General features: G+C 41.1%; 1 protein-coding gene across 21 annotated transcripts in view; it reads left to right on the top strand.

Annotated features, from left to right (window-relative positions):
* LOC112566429 (synaptotagmin-like protein 4) overlaps positions 1-16,447 on the top strand; it is a 61,438-nt gene extending 44,991 nt beyond the window's left edge. For 14 of the 21 annotated variants that reach the window (XM_025242617.1, XM_025242628.1, XM_025242629.1 and 11 more), the window contains 4 exons: positions 5,143-7,131; positions 10,848-11,034; positions 12,902-12,994; positions 16,286-16,446. In XM_025242617.1, the coding sequence (XP_025098402.1) occupies positions 5,143-7,131; positions 10,848-11,034; positions 12,902-12,971 (2,246 nt within the window). In that variant the 3' untranslated portion in view covers positions 12,972-12,994; positions 16,286-16,446. Of the gene's footprint in view, positions 1-5,118; positions 7,132-10,847; positions 11,035-12,901; positions 12,995-14,124; positions 14,194-16,285 lie in introns of all 21 variants that reach the window. The other 7 variants (XM_025242612.1, XM_025242614.1, XM_025242615.1 and 4 more) reach the window with 3 other exon arrangements.
* The last annotated feature ends 2,971 nt before the right edge of the window (positions 16,448-19,418 follow it).

The following is a 19,418-nucleotide window of genomic DNA, read 5'->3' as shown; positions in this document are numbered from 1 at the left end:
TTGGGTGAGTGTTGGAAAGTGATGATAACAGATGAGTCTTAACACCACTTAATGAGGACCCTGGCGGAGGGGGAGAGTGTTGTAAACAGAGCGGAGCGCGACACGGCGAGGGCCATTCGGTACCCGGGGTGCATCAGTCGTTGATTGGAGGGGCGGGGTGGAGTGTGGAGGGTGAGGCAGGAAGAAAGGCAATCGGGAGTACAGTGATGGAGACGTTTATGACCAAAGACACTTCAGTCAGTTTGTATGTGAGTAGGTAGAAGTAAAGTGTGTGTGTGTGGGGGGGAGAGTAAAGGGTGCAGTAGTGGGGTGGGGTGACTGACCAAACAAGCGGCGTGATTCGCTTTAGTGTTGGGTGGTGAGGATGGAGGCGGAAGCGGTTCACAAGCAGTTTTCACAGAATAAGTTGTGGAGGTGGTTACGTTTAGTGCGAAAAGTAATTTTGCATCTTATATTTTTCACACATTTGCCTTGGTATATTGCTTTCGACTCGTTTTTTAATTTCCCCTTTCTTCCCCAGTCTCTCTCTCTGTGTGTGAGCATTATTTTACGCATCGTGCGAAATGACTACACAGTGTAAACCCTTCATAATCACCCGGAATGTCATTAAAAACTGTTTCCTTGTGTAATTGGCGCAGAGGCCAGGTGCACGGCACATTTCTCATTATAAACACATTTAGACCTGAAATGTAAAGTTAAAACGATTTTCTAGAAAGGTCCTAAGCCGATGCGCAAATACAGAAAATGTTAAGATAAAATCGTTTCAAACTAAGATAAAACAGTTTCACCCGGACTTCGTCTCTCGCCAGAGCACACTGATGTGAACATGGCGGCGAAAGGATAACTGTTCACACACACACGGAAGCCAGACAGCTGTTTGCTCGTCAGATTCGGTACAATATTATATGTATATGTGTGTATATATATATCGAGAGTGAGAGTGAACCAGCGCTTGTTCCACTCGGCAACAGTTAGCGTCTGTCACCAATGTAGTGAGGATTGGGTTCCTGGGTTCAGAACTCGTCGGCCGCGCTCTTCTTTCTCTGCAATCTGTTTGAGCTGGCTGCTTTGTCGCGATATAAACCTTAGTTGCTGGCTCGGCGTAAAAACATTTTCCCCTTCCCCTCCCGCGAGCACGTGCACACCTTGTTGACAAGTCCGCGTCAGATCCGGTTAGTGAAAGGCCAAGACGACTGCCACGATCGTCTGTAGAAAATACCTAATGTGCCATGCCAGTGTCCCGACTGATCTTTTCCTTCAATAGACGAGACTGCGAGCGGCTTTGTCGGTGGGTGGGAACACGGACCCTCAGCACCTCGTCACCGACCACCCACCCACCCCTACCCGCTCCACAACATCAGAGGTCAAGGAAGTGCAGCAAGCTTGACCTCACAGGACGAGTTGTTGGTGAGACGTAAACTCGGCGACGAATTGATTACCTGGTGCAGACCCTCACCCACCGCTGCTGGGGGGAGGATGTGGAGTTTGGGGGGGAGAGAAAAGTGCAGCGTGGGCTGGAGTCAGTCGATAGCAGGTGTGGAGAGGAGGGTGTAGCAGCCTCCCAGTTGCTCCACCCCTTGCGCCTGGCGCGTGTTGGCCCGTCGTGAGACTTGGGACAGTCGACACCAGCTGTCCGCCTGCACGAGCTCTGTGGCCAGCTGCACGAGCTCTGTGGCCAGCTGCACGAGCTCTGTGGCCAGCTGCACGACATCGATAGGCGCTGGCTGAATTGTTCAAGTGATACAGAGAGAGAAACGATATATCTAGGACCAAGTTTAACTACTAGATGTGAACTATCCACCTAACATCTCAGTGCCATAATACATACATCTGGCTCCATTTCGACTTCTCCTTATTTGGTCAGTGTCTGATCGAAGGAGAGGGCGGGGTGAGGTGGGGGCTTGGTGCTGCTGGGGTTGTCCTGTGGGATGGCAGGTTAGGCTGGGGTCGAGGTGGAAATAACATTTAAAACACGGGGTGGGAGCTGTCAGGTTTTACTTCTCGTCTAGTGGCGGTGCCACACGCAGCCAAAGCATGGAGTGTGTTGAGTAAGTGAAGGTGGAGGAGCTCACGTGGCCAGTGTGAGGGACAAGCTGTTGCCCTGTCACATTCACCTATCTTCAGCATTTATTTGTGGGAGGCAAGCTGCTGGGAGGAGGCAGCTTTAGCGGGTGGGTGTAGCTTGTGGTTTGCTGGGAGGTTTAAAGTAGCAACACTGATTGTGGGAGGAGAGGGCAAAGCAACAGGGAGTGAGATTTGTTTGTGGAGCAGGGGAAATGAGGTCCCCAGCAGTATGTATTGACAGCTAATGCAACGTTTATATTAAACGGTTTTAGGTACCATTTTCGGGTAACGACATTGTTAATCACCCCCATTGTTCCTAATCACCCCCATTGGAGCATAGCCGCACAAAATGTTGTATTTGCGGTTTGTGTAGCAGGGGTGGTTGTACAGGGTGGGGTTGCTAGCCCCATACCCGACCCTCCTCCATCCGGGCTTGGGACTGGGTTACCCGGGGAAGGGGGGATGTTTCCAGGTGGAGTTAATAATAATAAAGTCAATTTATATAGCGCTTTATCCCACCATCAAAGGCTAGTTCAAAGCGCTTGACACAAGATATCAACAAACAGAAATAACAACATACACGGGCGCACGCAGTAGAATGCTAAGGTTATAACTGAATAATGCCATATGGGAGGGTGAAAGACATGTAACTGTCATTGCTCCCAGCTTGCTCAATCCAACTGTCAGCAGATGACCGTGTCCCTGCCACAGTTCAGGAAAATGATGAAAGCTGTTGGCTTAGTTTTTTTTTTTTTTTTAATCAGTGCTTCAGAAAAACTATTTAAAAGACTCTGGTAGTGAAGATCAGTGGCGCGCATCTGGCACCGGACACCATCATGTGGAGGTCAGGTCACGCTGGAAGGAGCCGAAGGGTTGCTACGGGTCACCTTGCTCATTCACCGTTCACAGGGCCCAACAACTTGTTTCAGTGGAAGCAATTTAGCCCTTAGTCTGAGACGATTCCCAGGCTCCAAGACAACCCTGGGTGATTGACAGCTGCTGGGCGGGGCCAACGTTTTGCAGTGTCTGGCACTTGCGTGTCACTAAGTTGAGAGAGGACAGACTTGGGGTTGTGCTGACCATCCAGGGGTATCAGGAATAGATGAACAAAGCTACTGAAATGTCGGACAGATTTTGTTTTAATTCACGGTTTTATCAGTATGAAGAACGACATCGCATCTGTCATTTGGACGAACATCTACTTGAAAGGAAATGGTATTAATACCGTTTGACATTATCTTGCAATCTGTACAGTCTGCGGTCATACTATAGTTGTTTCTACAACCTCGTCTCTAGCGCTGAGCATTCTTACACCCAAACATCTTTCAATACATCAGGACAAGCATAGAACATCTTTGTTTTGTAATTTAGTCAATGCCACTGTAAAGTTTTCCACTAACAAAGCGTTGACCACGGAGTCAGCTGAGTCTGAGAGATGCAAAACCTTTGTTGGTTTTTTTTGTTAACGATGCACTTTTCTTCACCAATCGCCCACAGAGCCCAGTGAGAGCCTTAGATGCTGGTACGGCGTGAAACTAAAACAAACAAACAAACAAACAAACAAACAAACAAACAACCAACCAAACTCACAGAGCCTGTATGGCTGCTAAATGAAGTCGCCTGTGGAATTAAGTAGAAATCATTGCTGGAACCTCGACCTGTTACCTAACTGGGTCATTGGTGTGTGACAGGAAGAATTGCATAAAGCTTTGAACCGTTTCCGTAATTAATCGGAATTATAGGTCAAGGGTTAGAAAGAATTAAGGGGGATTGATGTCGTGAAGGTCCAAATTCAATCACTCCTACTGAAATCCATTTTGGGCGTCAGTGTGCGGCCCGCCTACAGGGCTGTAAACACAGATGTTTGTTTCTGTCTTTTTTAGAGAGGAGGAAATGACTTGCCATTGCTCGCGGGAGGTAGAACCGTTCGTCAGCTCTGGGCGCCGCTGCCCGTGACGGATGCTGGGGTTGCGGGTGTCCGGGTTGATCGACAGGTGCGGGTGGAAGTTACCTGGCGCGACAGCTCGTGTCCACCCGCTAGGGTTCCTCTGGCTAGTGGCGGGCCTGTGGAAATAAGCGGATACTCACTAGACTGGATCGCTGACTCCATCAGGCCACCCAACAAGTGCCGCAAGGTGGCAGCCTGATCCCTTGTCGTGTTGGTAGTGCGTGAGCTGGCCAAGCGCATTTTCTTTCAAAAGAAGTTTTTATTTTAATTCTGTTCAAGAAGAAATGCGGTCTTTACTTTCAATATTTGATGAGTGAAGTAGGCAGGTTCGCTGTAAACGTGCCTCTCCCTACACCACAAAGGCCAAGCCTGTTACCCAGCTAGAGGCTGTGAATAGAGAGATAAGAGGCAACCAAGCTGAACCGTCTTGTCAGCGGCCTTTTATACCTCCTACCTTCCTACCTTTTTTTGGCTCACTTTAGCTGCCGCTGTTCAGCGCCAATTTTGTCTTAATTTTTTTCAAAGAAGAGGTGGGGGCTTTTACAACATTGTTGCAGCAGCACATATATTCTCTTAACATAGACCAAGTACTTTAAAACCATAATCAGAAAACTTTTATACAGTTGATGCTGCTTGAACATGTATGCTGGATGTATTTTGTGTGTGTGTGAGAGAGAGAGCAGTGTGGTGTGTGTTTGTGAGAGATTTTAAGGAATTCACCGGTTATGGCTTGGAAAAAAAGTAAATATTTTATGTCTAATGTGTATGGGGATCCATAGTACATGCTGGACTGAAAACTGGTCATTGTTGTGCACAAACATATTTAACAGTTAGAAAAAATGTTAATCATATTAATGGGAAAGTTTTAGTGGCAAAGTTTAATCTTTGAATATGTTTTGAACATTAGGAACATTTTGGCTCGTTAAAGTGTTTACTATACAGACAAAAATTGCTTCTTTGAAGTGTCGCATGTACAATCAAAAATGTGTTATTTAGCTTGAAAACAGCAGCATTCCTTAGTTACAAGTTCTGGTGATGGTTCCACATTCAAGTTCTGCCATAGTGGATATGGCTTAACTTGCTGGGTGTGCTAACCTTTAGATTAGGCTTTGTTGCTGAAATCTTTACAGGTGCAGCAGGTGATGAGAAATCATCATCCGAAGAACACAGTCGTCCAGCAGAGGGTGACAGCAGCAGCAGCATCAATGGTGTCAGTGAAAATGGACGTCGAGAAGAAATCAGTCCAGTCACAAAGTTTGTTCCCTCAGGTGCTGCTAATGCAGTCCCGGCAGATTCTGTGCACAGTGCAGGTGTGGTTCTCTCCCCCTCTGATGTACATGCTCGCAGTTTCTCTTTGCCCCAGTGTAACCAGCATGGGGCTGTTACAGTACCTCTTGATCAGGAATCCATGCAGGCAAAAGGAGATCAAAAACAAAAAAATGGGGATGAAAGCAGCTGTGGCGAACAAAAAGATATGTTTACCATGGATACTACATCCTTGTCAGGCTTGGAAAGGAAAAGTCTCAAAGAGAGCGACACAAAAAGTCAAGATAAGAATGACAAAACATGCCATGAAAATACAAGTTCTGTTCTACATGAAGGTGGCCAGGATGGTAAGAGTTGTATTGTAGACATGTGCTCACAGGCAGGAAATACCAGAGAAGTCAATAAAGAATCAGAAAGTCTTGTGGAGGCTCATGTGGAACACATCAGTCATCATCATGGTGCAGGCGAGGAGCAGTTTGAGGGGAGAGTCATTTCCTTGGTACCAGAGGCTGGTGAATCCACAGAGAACCCTTTGGCTGCTCTGAGGGCTCCGAAGAACGAGTTGCCGTACACGCTGCAACTGTTCTTGCGGTGTAACAGCACAACCTCGGATACCTTGAGCATCATTTCGGAATTATCTGAACCCAATGAAAGCTGCCATGAAGATTATCTTGGAGATGAAAGAGACAGGGATTTGTTAGATGATGACGAGGGCAGTGATGATACAGTTTGCAATGAGCCTCATGTTTCTTGGTCAGATGCAACTCATGCAGGTTTTAATGTAGAAAAGTCAGAAGACAAAGAAGCTCTACTTTTGGATGAGGAAGGTGTTGTAGGTAACAGGAATGGAAGCAGAGTAGAAGTAGCCAGTGAGGGAGAGCTTCATGCATCATCAGTGTGTGATGTGTGTCCACCTCTTGAAGCATTTAGTCAGAAGGTTTATTTTGCAGGTAAAGGTGTCCGGGACGTGGAGGAAGGAACAAGGGCAGGAGACGTAGAAGCTAAGGTTGAGGAAACATCCAGCTCCAGTAGCCAGACGAAGCCAATACATGATGGTGGCCTTAGAAGTGAGGTGAAACAAAATTCACTTTCATCAGAGAAGGAGGATGAAAAGCATTCGTCTCAAGTCGGAGGTGATGCTTTAATGATAAATGCTGATGAGGCTGAAAAAGAAAAGAATCAGGATCTGAGAAGAGATTTTAAAGGTTCTGTGCATGCAGCGGCTGCCATTGTAGACAAAGAAAATGCCTTTGATGATGAAGAGAACCTTTGTAGTTCAAGCAGTTCTACTACTGTGCAGGAGAATATTTCCCAAGAAGAAATCAACAGGAATGTCATTATCAACACTCCTTATGAGAGGAATGTAATTATTGATACTCCTGTCATTATCGATACTACTTATGAGAAGAAAGTGAGCGATGAGGTAGACAAGCAGCCTATTGAAAGTGAATTAGTGTTGGAATCTGGCTTAGGCCAAGAACCTAACTTAATAGTTGAATTCATAGAAGAGAAGTCTAATGCAGATGAAGGCAAAGAAGTTCCTTGTACTGTGACACAAATTGTCAGCAATACTCAGAGAGAGATCAAACCCCTTGTCACAGGTACAGATGGCACACCATCCATTCCAGAGCAGTCTGGTGCAGGTTATTGTGGGCAGAATGTCACAGCAGCTGCAGGCAGGGTGACAGATACGACTGTGCCACCAAAACCAGTTGATCTGGGACAGAAAGTCGTTCCAGCTGCAGGAACTTTGCCTGTCATTATTACAACAATTGCAGAAAATGATTCAGACAAAGGCATCGCGACAGATACAGGCAGGCTGCCATTTGCTTCCCCTAAACTCCGCTTGTCAGGTGATTTTGACCAAGAAACCTTTTTGCTTGCTAACACTTTGTCTCCATGTACTGACATGTACTCTCAACGGCCATTACTACCATCTGAGACCACCCTGCAAGCTAACAATCGCTGCATGACAGTAGAGTCCATTGCCTGTATGGATGAATGCATGAATGGCAAAACATTAACTCAGCCTTGCGGTTTGCATAGTACAGTCGCTTTGCAGAGTACAAAAGACTCAATACCAAGTACAAATGCAGAAAACTTTCCAACATCTAATGCAAGTCCTGACAAAGTCCTGTTGCAATACAGCAGCGATTCAGTGGCAGCACCCAAACCATCCAAATTAGAAGGTGCGTTGCCTGAATTGCAAAGCAGGTGGGGAAGAGTTTCTGCATCTGTGCTAAGCAGGCCTCAAGGTGCATTTGACTCTCAACCAGACCTCTGTCATTCTAACCCTAACCATCCGCCCAGAGCAAAACCCTCCACGCTGCTGGAGTTAGTTCTTGCTACAAGAAAAGCTAATACAGTATCTTGTGAGTTTGTACAGTTGTCTTCCTCTGTTTTGATTCATCGCTTTGCAGGTATCATTATTGTTCTTATCTTTTATTGTTTTCGTTGCACTTTTCTGGAATGTCTGTTGGCATTGACAAGGGCAGCCAGTTGGAGATCTTTATTGCATGAGTACTTTGTTACCATAGTCCTCACCTCATAGGTGACAACTTTTCACATTGAAGTATTCCTTGCTAAACTCTCTTCCTTCCTGCTTCTGATTGCTCTTAATGTTTACGTAAGATATTTGTCTAACCTTTGAAAAAGGTGTACGATGTCTTAAGCAAAGTGTTATCTTGTAAAGTGTAAACTCAGTAGTTCTGTCCAGTGTCGTTGGAGTACAGCTTCTTGATTTGCGTGACATTTGAATGACCCAGAGGGTTGATTGACTCTGCATTTGAATGACACAGGAATGCCATTCACTTTACTACATGACAGTGACTTTATTTACTCAGTAACCTGATGGTGGAATAATATTTGTTTTCACTGGTGAGCTAAATGAAAGGATCTCGAAAATATGTTAACAAGATCTCAGAAAGAGAAATTATCAGTCAGGACAGGATCCTCCAGAGCAACAATATGTTTATTTGATGCCGGAGTTTGGCTAGAGTAAATTTTCTCCCAATCCATGTCTGGTCCTTGGAGGCTTAAGATGGGTAAGTCATGAAAGGAAAACAATCTAGCAGCTGAAGCCTGTCTAGTAGAAGCTTTAGGGACAGTAACACTTGACCCTACATTCCTTTTGTTTTCAGGTATTTAATGTTAATTGATAATTCATCTTGATCCCAGTTGTGTTTTTAGTGGGGTAAGAGGGGGTAGTATTAAAAGTTGCACCTGACTCCTGTGTCTAAGGCAGAAACCTAAACATCTGTTAGTAAAGCATTTGTCAACTGAGAGAATTGCATCAGAGATTCTGGGAGGAGGGTTACTTACACATGACAAGGTTTGCTCTTGAATCCACTGGCACGCTGTCTGTCTCAATTATTTTATTAGTAAGGCTCATATTTAGATGCTGAACTAGTATCTAGTAATTTTTTAATGAGGATTCATCTAACACAATACTGCTTGTTGAAGACTGCTTTGACTACTTATTCCGCATTACTGTCAGTGCAAATAGAACATAGTAGTGCTTGTGCTGAACAAAGGAAGTAATAAGCAAAGCTTTTTAAACTTTCCTCAGTTATAGTGTATATATACACTACAGAAAGCTATTAACAGACATTCTTCTTTTAAAAATAACATGTAGCATTCCATCATTCTTGTCCATATTGTTGTCTTTATTGTAGACACAATGGATTAAACAGCTGCTTGATTTGTACGAGTCTGCATGGCAGAAAGAAAGAGAAGGAAGTATAGAGAGAGAGAGAGGATTAAACTGTACTTTATTGTTTAGGTCATAGAATTTCAAAAGGGGGTTAAAAAACAAGTTTACAGCAAGGTGAAAAATTGCACAACTGAGTAACAAGAAATCATGACATAGAAATAAAATATGATGCTTGCAAGGCGAAAAAAACCCCAAACACAAAATAAATCAGGATAAAGACAGAGAGGCAAAGAAGGGGAGACAAATGTGTTGAGAATTGAATTCTTGGGTATCTCTGGCAGCATGAAGACAGAAGTAAGCCAGGAAAAACAGAGAGAGAGAGAGAGAGCATTGTACTGAGCTGTATTTTTGAGGTTATTGGTCAGTCAGAGATATATATATATGAGTGGAGCAGAGAAAATGAGAGGGAGCGAGAAGGTATCTGGATAATAGCTTCATGTGATCAGAGCAGATAGACGAGTGGTTAGAGCACTAGCATCTGAACTGAAAGGCACACCAGTTCAACGTTTGTGTAGTGCAGATCACTTCCCCTGGTTGACCCAGCTGGTGGGAATGGGTACCTGACTCCAAAGAGGGTTGGGGAAGGTAAGGCAGTGAGGGAGAGGAGATGGGCGCCACCCTCAGGTAAAGCTGGCCTCGAGAACAGTGAAGTCTTGAACACCTCACTCTCTAACAACCCGAAAAAAGTCATGGGACAACCTTTACCTTATTTTTCATGTGATTAAGATATTGAACAGAGAAACTCAGGCACTGCTTTATTATCAAAAACCAAAGTCCAGAAACTCAGTGTAGTATTCTTAGCACAATATATTTGAAATCTGAAGACCAGAGACTCCGAAAACAAGGCAAATAATTGGTTAAGATAAGGCAGCTCAGGGTAAGATGTACAGGATACATTAGATGTAAATGGTTTGCCATTGAGTTTTTATTTGTATAAGTTGGACAGGTGGGGAAATGCTATGTTTGCTTAAAGGTAGTTTGAAAAATAACAGCTGAGGATAGTTTATAGAGTAAAATATGTAGAAATTAATGTAGAAATAGATTCCCTCTGTGTGTGTGTGTATATATATATGTCTGGTGTGTATGTTTTTCAAACTTTTTTTTTGGAAAAGTAGCTTTTACCCTATTTGGTAGTAGTGAGGGCTTTAGGCTTATATTTTGTATGGATTTGCATCAGTTCTAACATTTTTATTCTTTCTGATTTTTGCCATTATTATTCTTTCAGTCCCTCTTGATTTATGTTATAACTTTTTAGTTCTTTGAAATTGGCATTAAAAAGTCTTATACCTGCATGAACTTTGTATATCTATATATTATTTATTTTTGGAGACCATGGGCATGTGGAATTCTGAGATCTTTTTGTCCACTCATTGAGTGAGCTGGTTATGGGGTCTAGCATGATCTGATTTTTATTGGTTGAGCTGTTACTTGTGAAACCATGGCAGTGCAGTACATGTTCTCTGTCAAATGGTCACATGAATTTCTGACACTTGCTTGATTCACAACCTGTATATAGAGTTTGTTGAAAAAGTAAATTATCTCTTTGTAACCTTCTATAACAGATGACAATGAAGTGAAATGTAAATAACACACTTTTGTCATATTTAACGAACTTATCAACCTAAACATAATGATTATGCATTATTGTTGTTGATTTCATGTATTTTATGATAAGATGAGTCTAGTCACCAGCCATCAGTAGTAAGAAAATCAAGAAATACTCTTGTGAATAAAAAATAATAGTAATAATGGCCGCTTGAGCAAAAGAACAGTCCTGTTCAGTAAAATTGGACTAGTTTGCTTGTTTGGTTTGTTACTTTATGTGCATCATTTACTGATTCCTTTTGTGCTGGTCAGATGTTCCTGATGGAGCAGAGTCACAGCAAAAATTACCTCCAGATATCAGCATCTCAAGACCGGTGGATGCAGACAGTGCAGGGAGTGAACACTCTGGTTCACCAGAAAAGAGAAGCTCCCCACACCGCAACAGTCACTTGTCCATCCATCTGCGGCTACAGGTTCACAGTCAGGATCTCATGATGAGGTATGTGAGGTGTGGTGTGTCAAGCAGATGTTTCAAAACTGTTCGGGATTTGTCTCTGACCATGCTGTGAAAGTTCTTTGTAACAGGTGCCGTACTTCTGTATGCTGCGTGTGCGTTTAGTATATGGCTGGTATGTTGCCATATGTTAGCATTCAGTGGACTGCAATCTAGAGGCCATTCTTGCAGCTTCTGTGTGATACTCAGTAACAGGAGCAGATAGAGAGAGAGCAAGATTTGTTAGGGCTGTGGATTGTCCTTCCATGCAAGTGCATCTTACACGCACTTTTGCTCTTATACACTGACACATCCACTGACTTAAATATTCACATACTGTTAAACAAGAATATTTTTCTGAAATAATTTAAAAATCAATTTAGTTTATTATGGCTAACAGAGAGGATCAATAATGCTATTTGTATTTATTACTTCAAACTTAAATGTGGTCATTATAATAATTGCTCAACAATTTAAAAATAGTTTGTCGCAGGCTTTAATCTTCTGATCAGTCTTAAAACACATTCCAGTTAATGATTTGGGTGTGCAGGGTTTCCCAACCATAAAATTCAAAGGGTTTGCAGAACCCCTTGTGGAAAGTTGTTAGTTTTCAGAATATTGCTGAGTGGTTTTATCCATTTTCTTTCCACCTCTACCACCGCCTCAAAAACAGAAATATTGGATGTATTTTTTACCAGTAGCCAGAAAAAAAGTGCACAGCATGTATTTTTTATTTGTTAAAATTGTTATGACTTTTTATACTGATGTCATGTCTGATGCATGTAAAAAATTATCACTGATGTTTTATAAGTAGCGGCAAAATATCGCAGTTCATTTGTGGTCGATAACACATCTTCAGATGGAAAACACTGTGTGTGTGTGCATTTTGCTATGCATGTTTGTATGCATGCACTCCTATAAATGTAGGTGTGTGCATGCCTGTATGTATATTCTCATATTAGATTGACCAGCTTAAACAGGAAAGGAATTAGAGACTTCAGATCGCAAAGTAGTGTTGAAGCATGGTAAAGATAATATATCTTTAACAATCTGGTTACTAGTAGTAATGAACACAGAATCCAGGGTAAATGTGCGATAGAGGTGGTATTGTGTCAGTGGGCAGTGTGGCTGTTTGTCATGGCACGACATACCAGAGATTAGTGTGGGATGATCTGTTCAAAGTATGACAGCTTAATGGTTTTGTCTAGTGCAAGCAACATTAGCGATGGCAATATCTTTAGCTGGCAAGGTTATTAATGTATACGACTTTATGATGTTACATAATACCTTGCTAAAATATTTGCAATCAGAATGAAACAAAATTACTACTGTTAGATCCCACATTCAATTTTGATAACAGATATACACATTAAGTCCTAATGGTGAAGTATTTATGCATTTGTAGTCACTGTTATGCAATGCAACAAAGTAGTAGTACAATTCTTGTAGGTGCAATAAGCATATACAGCATTTTGTTTGTCAGCATATGGTGTGCTGTGCAGTCTCATTTCAGCTTTGTAACGTAGTGAGTGTACAGTGCATGCTTTTAGCCTAGATTATGCTTCAAAGCAGCTGTTTCTCAGTCTCATGGGTCTGCATAAAGGGCTAATATGTGTCAAAAATATTCTTAAATCACCTGATATGCTAATCCATTTTGTCATAAAGTGTTGAAAAGAGTCGAAGGACAGTATAGAGCCCGTAATTTGCATACAATATTTTGTCTTTAGTTCTGGGCAAAGTGAGACTGACAAGCTGCTGCTGCTGTGGCATTTTTTTAAATATATATTTATGCATTTTGAATGTTTCTGCTGTCATGAGATTGTGTGTTGTAAGCACTTTGTTGTCACCACTGAATGCCATCCATGATTCACAGAGGTCTTTCGATGATGATGATGATAATATTGATGAGCTGTTTGCCAACCATCGGTCGGGTAGCAGATTGAGTGCCATGCGTAACAACATTGGTGTAAGTCTTTGGAATTGAACTAATTATTTTGTTTATGCTTGCTTTTAGAGCTACTAATGTTCTTTAGAGCAGAAAGTTACAGTGATGAATAACGATAAGACTACTCAAAGTAAGTGATTGTCCTTCTGAAAGGATACTTTGATATGATACCACTAGATATAAGTTATGGAGTATTTGTGCTTCAACTTCATGAGTTGACTGGTAAAAATAATCACATGAAGATTGCTAGAAATACTGGATTTTATGGGTTTCACAGAACAGTAATGGTTATGAATATGTGGGAGAATGTAGCAGCATTATCTGACTCTGACATATTACAAAAGAACCAAACAAGTGGATAATTCAATAGTGTACTCTTCACAAATTCTCTCCAGAGTTAATTTCCAATAATAGTAGCCATTATTTTTACTTATTTGTTGTTGTCCCAGGAAAAGCTCTCCTTATGTTGGGTTCTACAAATCAAGCTTGGCTTCATTTACAAAGATATCTTGCATAACTTCTGTCCTTTTGCTTCCAACTACAGAAAAAAAATTATATTTTTTCACTTATTTTCACCCCACAATATAAATGTTAATTCTCAAAATACATGTTGAGCCTTTCTAATAATTTTTTATCAACACTCGTTTCTTATTTTCATAGTTCATTCACAAATGTTGGCCATTCTGTCTTTCTGTAGCATACTGAAAGGAAAAGTCATTCAAGAAAACAAATAACTTGTCGTAAAATTTGTAATTCCTCCTTTGTTTTGATGTGCTTATGGTTTGTAGGATGTAAATATTAAAATGATCAAGGTATGTTCCTAGACCTTCATTTGTAGTTATTATTGGAATGCCTGTATGAAGAATTTGTGTTCAGGTAGCAGGCTTATCTTCAGTTGGACTACAGTATATGTTTCTTGCTTATCACTGTGTCGTTCCTAGTTTAGTGCATCACTGGAATACCCAGTGGTGTTTGCAAAAGAAGTTAGACCAGAAACAAATAATTTTTAATTCTTCTGAAGGTAAAGCCCTTGAGCTGGGATGAAGAAATGACAAATGCAGCTTTACTTGGCAGGCCTTTAGTTTCCTCCATTTGTCTAAGCATTCAGATGTATAAAATGTTTCTGTGGTTTTTATCCTCTTTGAGTACAGTTTGGAGACAGTCCCTATATGCATGGTTGTTTCCTTTCACTTGGGTTTCCACCTAGAGACAAGGATGTGGCAAGTACTCGCATGATGTTGATGGTAGCTGTAGGAAGCTGTTGTACTTTGGCATTCGTGCCTTCATTTGAGTATCACTATACTACCTCCCAATATCCCAGCATGCAGTATTCAACATGGAAATATTTAGATTGCAGAGATAATGTCTTGTTTAGGTCCCTGCATGCTTCATGTTTTAGTAACTGCATGATATTACATTTGTGCATGAAATTAGAGCCAGCACAAGAACGATTCCCATGAAAAGTGCATTTAGCCACAGACTGCCATTCCTGAAACATGTAAAAACTAGAAAACCTGACCTTAATGTGTGTTTTAGTCTCTACAGTTTTAGCATTTCTTGCCTCGTCAGCCATGTGGAAGGATTTTTGGAGAGAAGTGTAAACAGTGAATGCTGCATTGGGCTGTATTTTGCCTTGATGTATCTTATTTGCTGATTAATTTCAATGGATAGAAATTTAAAATAAGTTTGTGCATTGTAGAGTAATAGACACTTTTCCATGGCTGAACTAAAATTGAAAACAACTGCCAGAGCTGGAGAGCGCGCTAAGTGGTCAACAGTTTTGTAGAAGCATTATAAACCACAACCATAAGCTGTTGGTCATCCTGGCACATCCTGTCTCTGAGACTTTGAAGCACATCACGTCTTTGACGTTGCCACAAAATATCACTTGTAAGGCTTCACTTGCCACATTTAATGGTAGGTGTGTATCATCCTCTATGCCCATATAAAAGCCAGCATTCAGAAAAATGCATGACTGTCTATGACAAGTTCTGTCTGGTGTGTAATCTGATGCCAGGTGTTTTTTCCGATTATTAGACTTTGTAGTGGATACATTTACTGTGCCATTCCTCAACAAAGCATAGTCAGCCATCTTCACCAGTCATTTTTTGTCTTCTGTTCTTCCATGTTCACTTCCAAGAGAGGAATGAGAAGAATACTTGCACAGGTAAAATCTGAGGAGCAGCTAGACTGCCAACTGTCTTCTTGATCAGTTACTGCTACCGGTTTTCTACAGCAAACTTGTGTTTGTGGAACAAAGGCTGCATCAGCTATATTGAGATTGTCTCTTTCTTCTGACTATAATGTTGTACATAAAGCAATAAAATATTATTATAACTCTTAGGGAAGTTTATTGCTTTTGACTCTTTGTGTATCTAACAGCTATATTAACCATTTCACTAATGTTTATTGGCTTTCTGTGTTAACTAGCTATAATAATTGAAGCTTCCATAGCATCATGGATCCATCTTTAGTTGCGGTAGTTTGCCTGAATTTTCAGAGGCTCTTTTGTGCTATTTTATGGACACAGTCTGATCTGTCGGAGTGTTTACAGCACTTTCATGGCTAGCAAGGATTGTATGTTTCGTGTGTGTACGTGGCTGTTGGCAGGAAACTCTGTGGAAATAGCACATCACTTTTGACTTTGTGCACAAATGCAGCAGGTTAAAGCTTTAATGCCTGGGCAATTCTATATTATAATGCCTTTGGAGTCACAAAGGTATGCTGATGAAATTAAAGTTTGTTGTCTAAAATTATTTTCATGATAAAGGTTAGTTTTGGATTAAAGGGAAAATCTCGGTGAGCTTTGAGGGAAAGTGAGAATTTGAAATTCAAATGTACTCCTGCTGAAACACATTAATAAAAATTATATTTTGTAATTTAAAAATGTATGATGACAGCAAAGTCCTTATTACTTCTTCCAACTTACATTTTTTAAAATTATTATTTTGGAACTGTTTCATAGGATTTTCTAGAGAGCAAAAAGGGGAATAATTTATTGTCCCCACTTGGTTGGATGCAGTCAGTATAATAAATTGACAGATAATTGGTCATCATGAGTACATCGAAAAGAACATTCCTCCGAGTGTAAATGCTGGGAAAAAAATCAGTGAGAGATTAGTAGTTACATTAATTCATTCAAATGCAATAAATGTTCGGCAGTGATTCGTGAAAGTCCTTCCCCTTAAAATTTTTTGCAAAACAGAGAGAGATAAACAGATAGAAATGTAGAGAAGTGAATGGATAGGTATGGCAGGTCAACAATCAACCAGGTATACATGACATCAGCTGTCTGATCTGCACCTTCTACAGGACAGCCGTGAAAGTCTGGCAAGTGTTTACAGCAATGCTGGGGAGATCAACTATGGGCGCATTCCAGTAACAGGAGACATTGTCTTTGGCCTGGACTATGACCATCGTCACTCTGTGCTGAAGATTGACGTGAGGAACTGCCAAACATTGCGCCTGTGGACACAAAAAACAACCGCTCAGATCGTAAGTGTGGCAGTGCTCGTCATAGTTGCTTTCAGTTGTATTCCTGAGTGATGGATTAAAGCATACAGTTCGCTGTCATGCTGACAGTGTTCATGACTGGGCAAAGCTTAGTAGATATCATATCATTGTTATATTGAAAGTTAAAGATATGTTGTATAGGTATGTTGATATTTATGTTCAGGTTCTTTATTTTCATTACTGACTGCCCCCTGTATCAGGCTGAATTGAACTTGCCTTAGAGTGAGGAAATGTTACCATATAAATCCTATTATTATTATTTATGTGTGAGTGTGTGTGTGACGGATAAGTTTTTACCCAGAAGCTACTCACAAGCGTTATGTTTTTCTGTCCTTTTTCAGCTATGTGAAGTGTACCTACTACCAGACAAAACTCGCTCTGGAAAACGGAAAACAAAAATCAGAAGCATACCCTGAAACCCTGTGTTCAATGAAGTGCTTACAGTCAGTATAAAACCATTTCTGTGCTTAACAGATTAATTTTAAAAACATATTCACTGTGTCATTTAGTAAGGTGACAGACGTTTCGGGCGAAAGCGGGACACGTTGCCGATGATGGTGTCGTCACCGTCAAGAACACCGAATCAGCGTACGGTTTTATTCCGATTTTTAAAGACAACCGGACATTTGATGGACTTGCCAGAAGCCAGAAAGCGGACATTGGGCATCGCCCGATGAGCAGGCGGGACACGAGGTCAAAAGCGGGGACTGTCCCGCCTAATTGAAGGACGTTGGTCACCTTAGTCATTAGCAGTTTTTGTAATATCACACTCCTTTGTAGTTCAGTTGGACTAGCCTGATTTTTAATCTGACATATAATTAAAATTGGAGGAATTTTGTATTAAAAACTGGCAGAAATTTCGTCCGTGAAAATTTAGTCTTTTTTAAAAAAAATTGCTGCATATTTTACCAGGTTATAATGTTGATGTACGCCTCTATTTAACCACAAAAGCTATCTTGTCATTCACTGCAAAGCATGTTTATTGGATCAAAGACTTTATAAAAAAAATTTCTGTTACGTTTTGTAGTCTTTTTAAAATCCATGTACTTTTATTTCTGTGAAAGAATTCAGTGGTGTAAGTTAACAGTTGTACTAAAAAAAGATCATGTCTACATAAAAGCTTACAAACATGCACTCTGCCACTGTTTAGATTTGGCTGCCTACTTTACAGATAGTGACTTGCTATTTTACAGTACAACATTTCTAGAGGTAGAGTTGGAAAATCGAACTCTGTGGGTGACAGTATGGCATAGTGATCGATTTGACTTATGATTTCCTGGGAGAAGTTCTGATTGCTATGGACACTTTACCGATTTGACGATCCATCCCCTTGCGCATACTCTCTGCAGTCACGGGTAGATTTTGGAAGAAAATATGCCATTCACTTAGTTAGCATATAAAACACCATCTTTACGATCTTTTTTACCAGTGCAAACAGTGCCTCCCCATCCATGACACATGGGAGGTGATTGTAACAATATGTCAATTCCACTCCTGTCAACAATGTGTCGTGTGTCCAAGTATTTATTCCTTCACCAGTTGATGTAACGGCTGGGTTGAATACATACTATAGCTGATCTTTGCTCAGAGGATGGGATGTTGCTCTCACATATATGTCTCTCTCTTTTTCTAACTGTTCAGCACTTTTTTCCATCCTCTGCGCCTGTTATATTCCCCTAAACCAGTGTGTGTGTGTGTGTGTCATGTGTTGGGCTGTAATACTATACACATGTTGGCCCATGCTATTACACACATGTGAACACAGGTTTTTCCCCCAATAGCTGTATCTTTTGAACAAATGTATGACAGAGGTTACTGAGTGTAAATCATTTTTTTGTGAGCGCCATTATGAGGGGGAGATGTGGTATGTACATTATAAATCTTCATTATTGTATTTAGCCCCTGCGCGGTCCTAACTGCTGCTGGACCTGCTGGTATTGTGCACCTTAGGGAAGTTTATATTTGTATCCTTAGAAGCTGCCCTCCTCACCCACCCCTTTTTCTGCCAAACCACTGATAACACATTTCAACTAACGAATAACTCTGTTTGTATATCATCAAATGTTAAAATGTGAAAATAACGGTGTAAACACTACATACACAATTATATCCTTTAAGAGCATCTTATGTATATTCACCTATAATTTCAATAATTTATTGAACATTAGCTGTATTTGTTTTCATTTGGTGTGTGAACTATGACAATGGCAGTCACAGACTCTCTACAATTTCTACATTACATGAGCACAAGAGTCATGTGGATGCGCGGGAAGCAATGCAACTACAAGGATGAACTCTCTCTCTGTGCATTAATGTATGTCACACCGGTACGAGAAGGTTGCAGCAGCCTCTTCAGAAGTCCAAAGTCAAAACTAAAGAATCAAAATCTGCAGCGGAAACCTATGCGGAGAGATTCACGTCATGATCAAATCTGCCTCCAATCTCACTGCTGCGATCCAATGGCACTTCAGATCCCTTTGTGAAGGGGGTAAGCTAATATTACCTACAGTTTATGAAGAGGGTAAAGCTATTTCTCTTAGATTCTCTTCCTTTACGTCCAGCAAAACAACTCCACTCCTTGTCTGATGACCGTTTCCTGAAGAACTAATTCTATCACCAGAATAACAAACACAGTTACTGTGCCAGCAAAACTATAGAATTCATATCGCCATTCCACCTAACCGCGAGTGTTGAATCCTTTAAATGTGGACTGTAAACACAAACTCTTCCTTAAGCATCTACTCCTAAAAACAACAGTCCACATAATGCTATTCCTTGCTACACACTTCCCCCTCTTTCCCACTCCCCCGTATTATCTACTTCCCTGCTCTGTCTTCCTTTGCTAAAAAGTCAGGACACTCTCAGTCCTTGGTTACTTGCGATCTTCTTTATTTTCTGATTATCATTCATACTGTTGTTGATCCTTTCATCC

Source organism: Pomacea canaliculata, linkage group LG6 (genome assembly GCF_003073045.1).
Source record: "Pomacea canaliculata isolate SZHN2017 linkage group LG6, ASM307304v1, whole genome shotgun sequence".
NCBI classification, from domain to species: domain Eukaryota; kingdom Metazoa; phylum Mollusca; class Gastropoda; order Architaenioglossa; family Ampullariidae; genus Pomacea; species Pomacea canaliculata.
The sequence above is the reverse complement of the archived record's forward strand: the minus strand, read 5'-3'. Positions and strand labels throughout refer to the sequence as shown.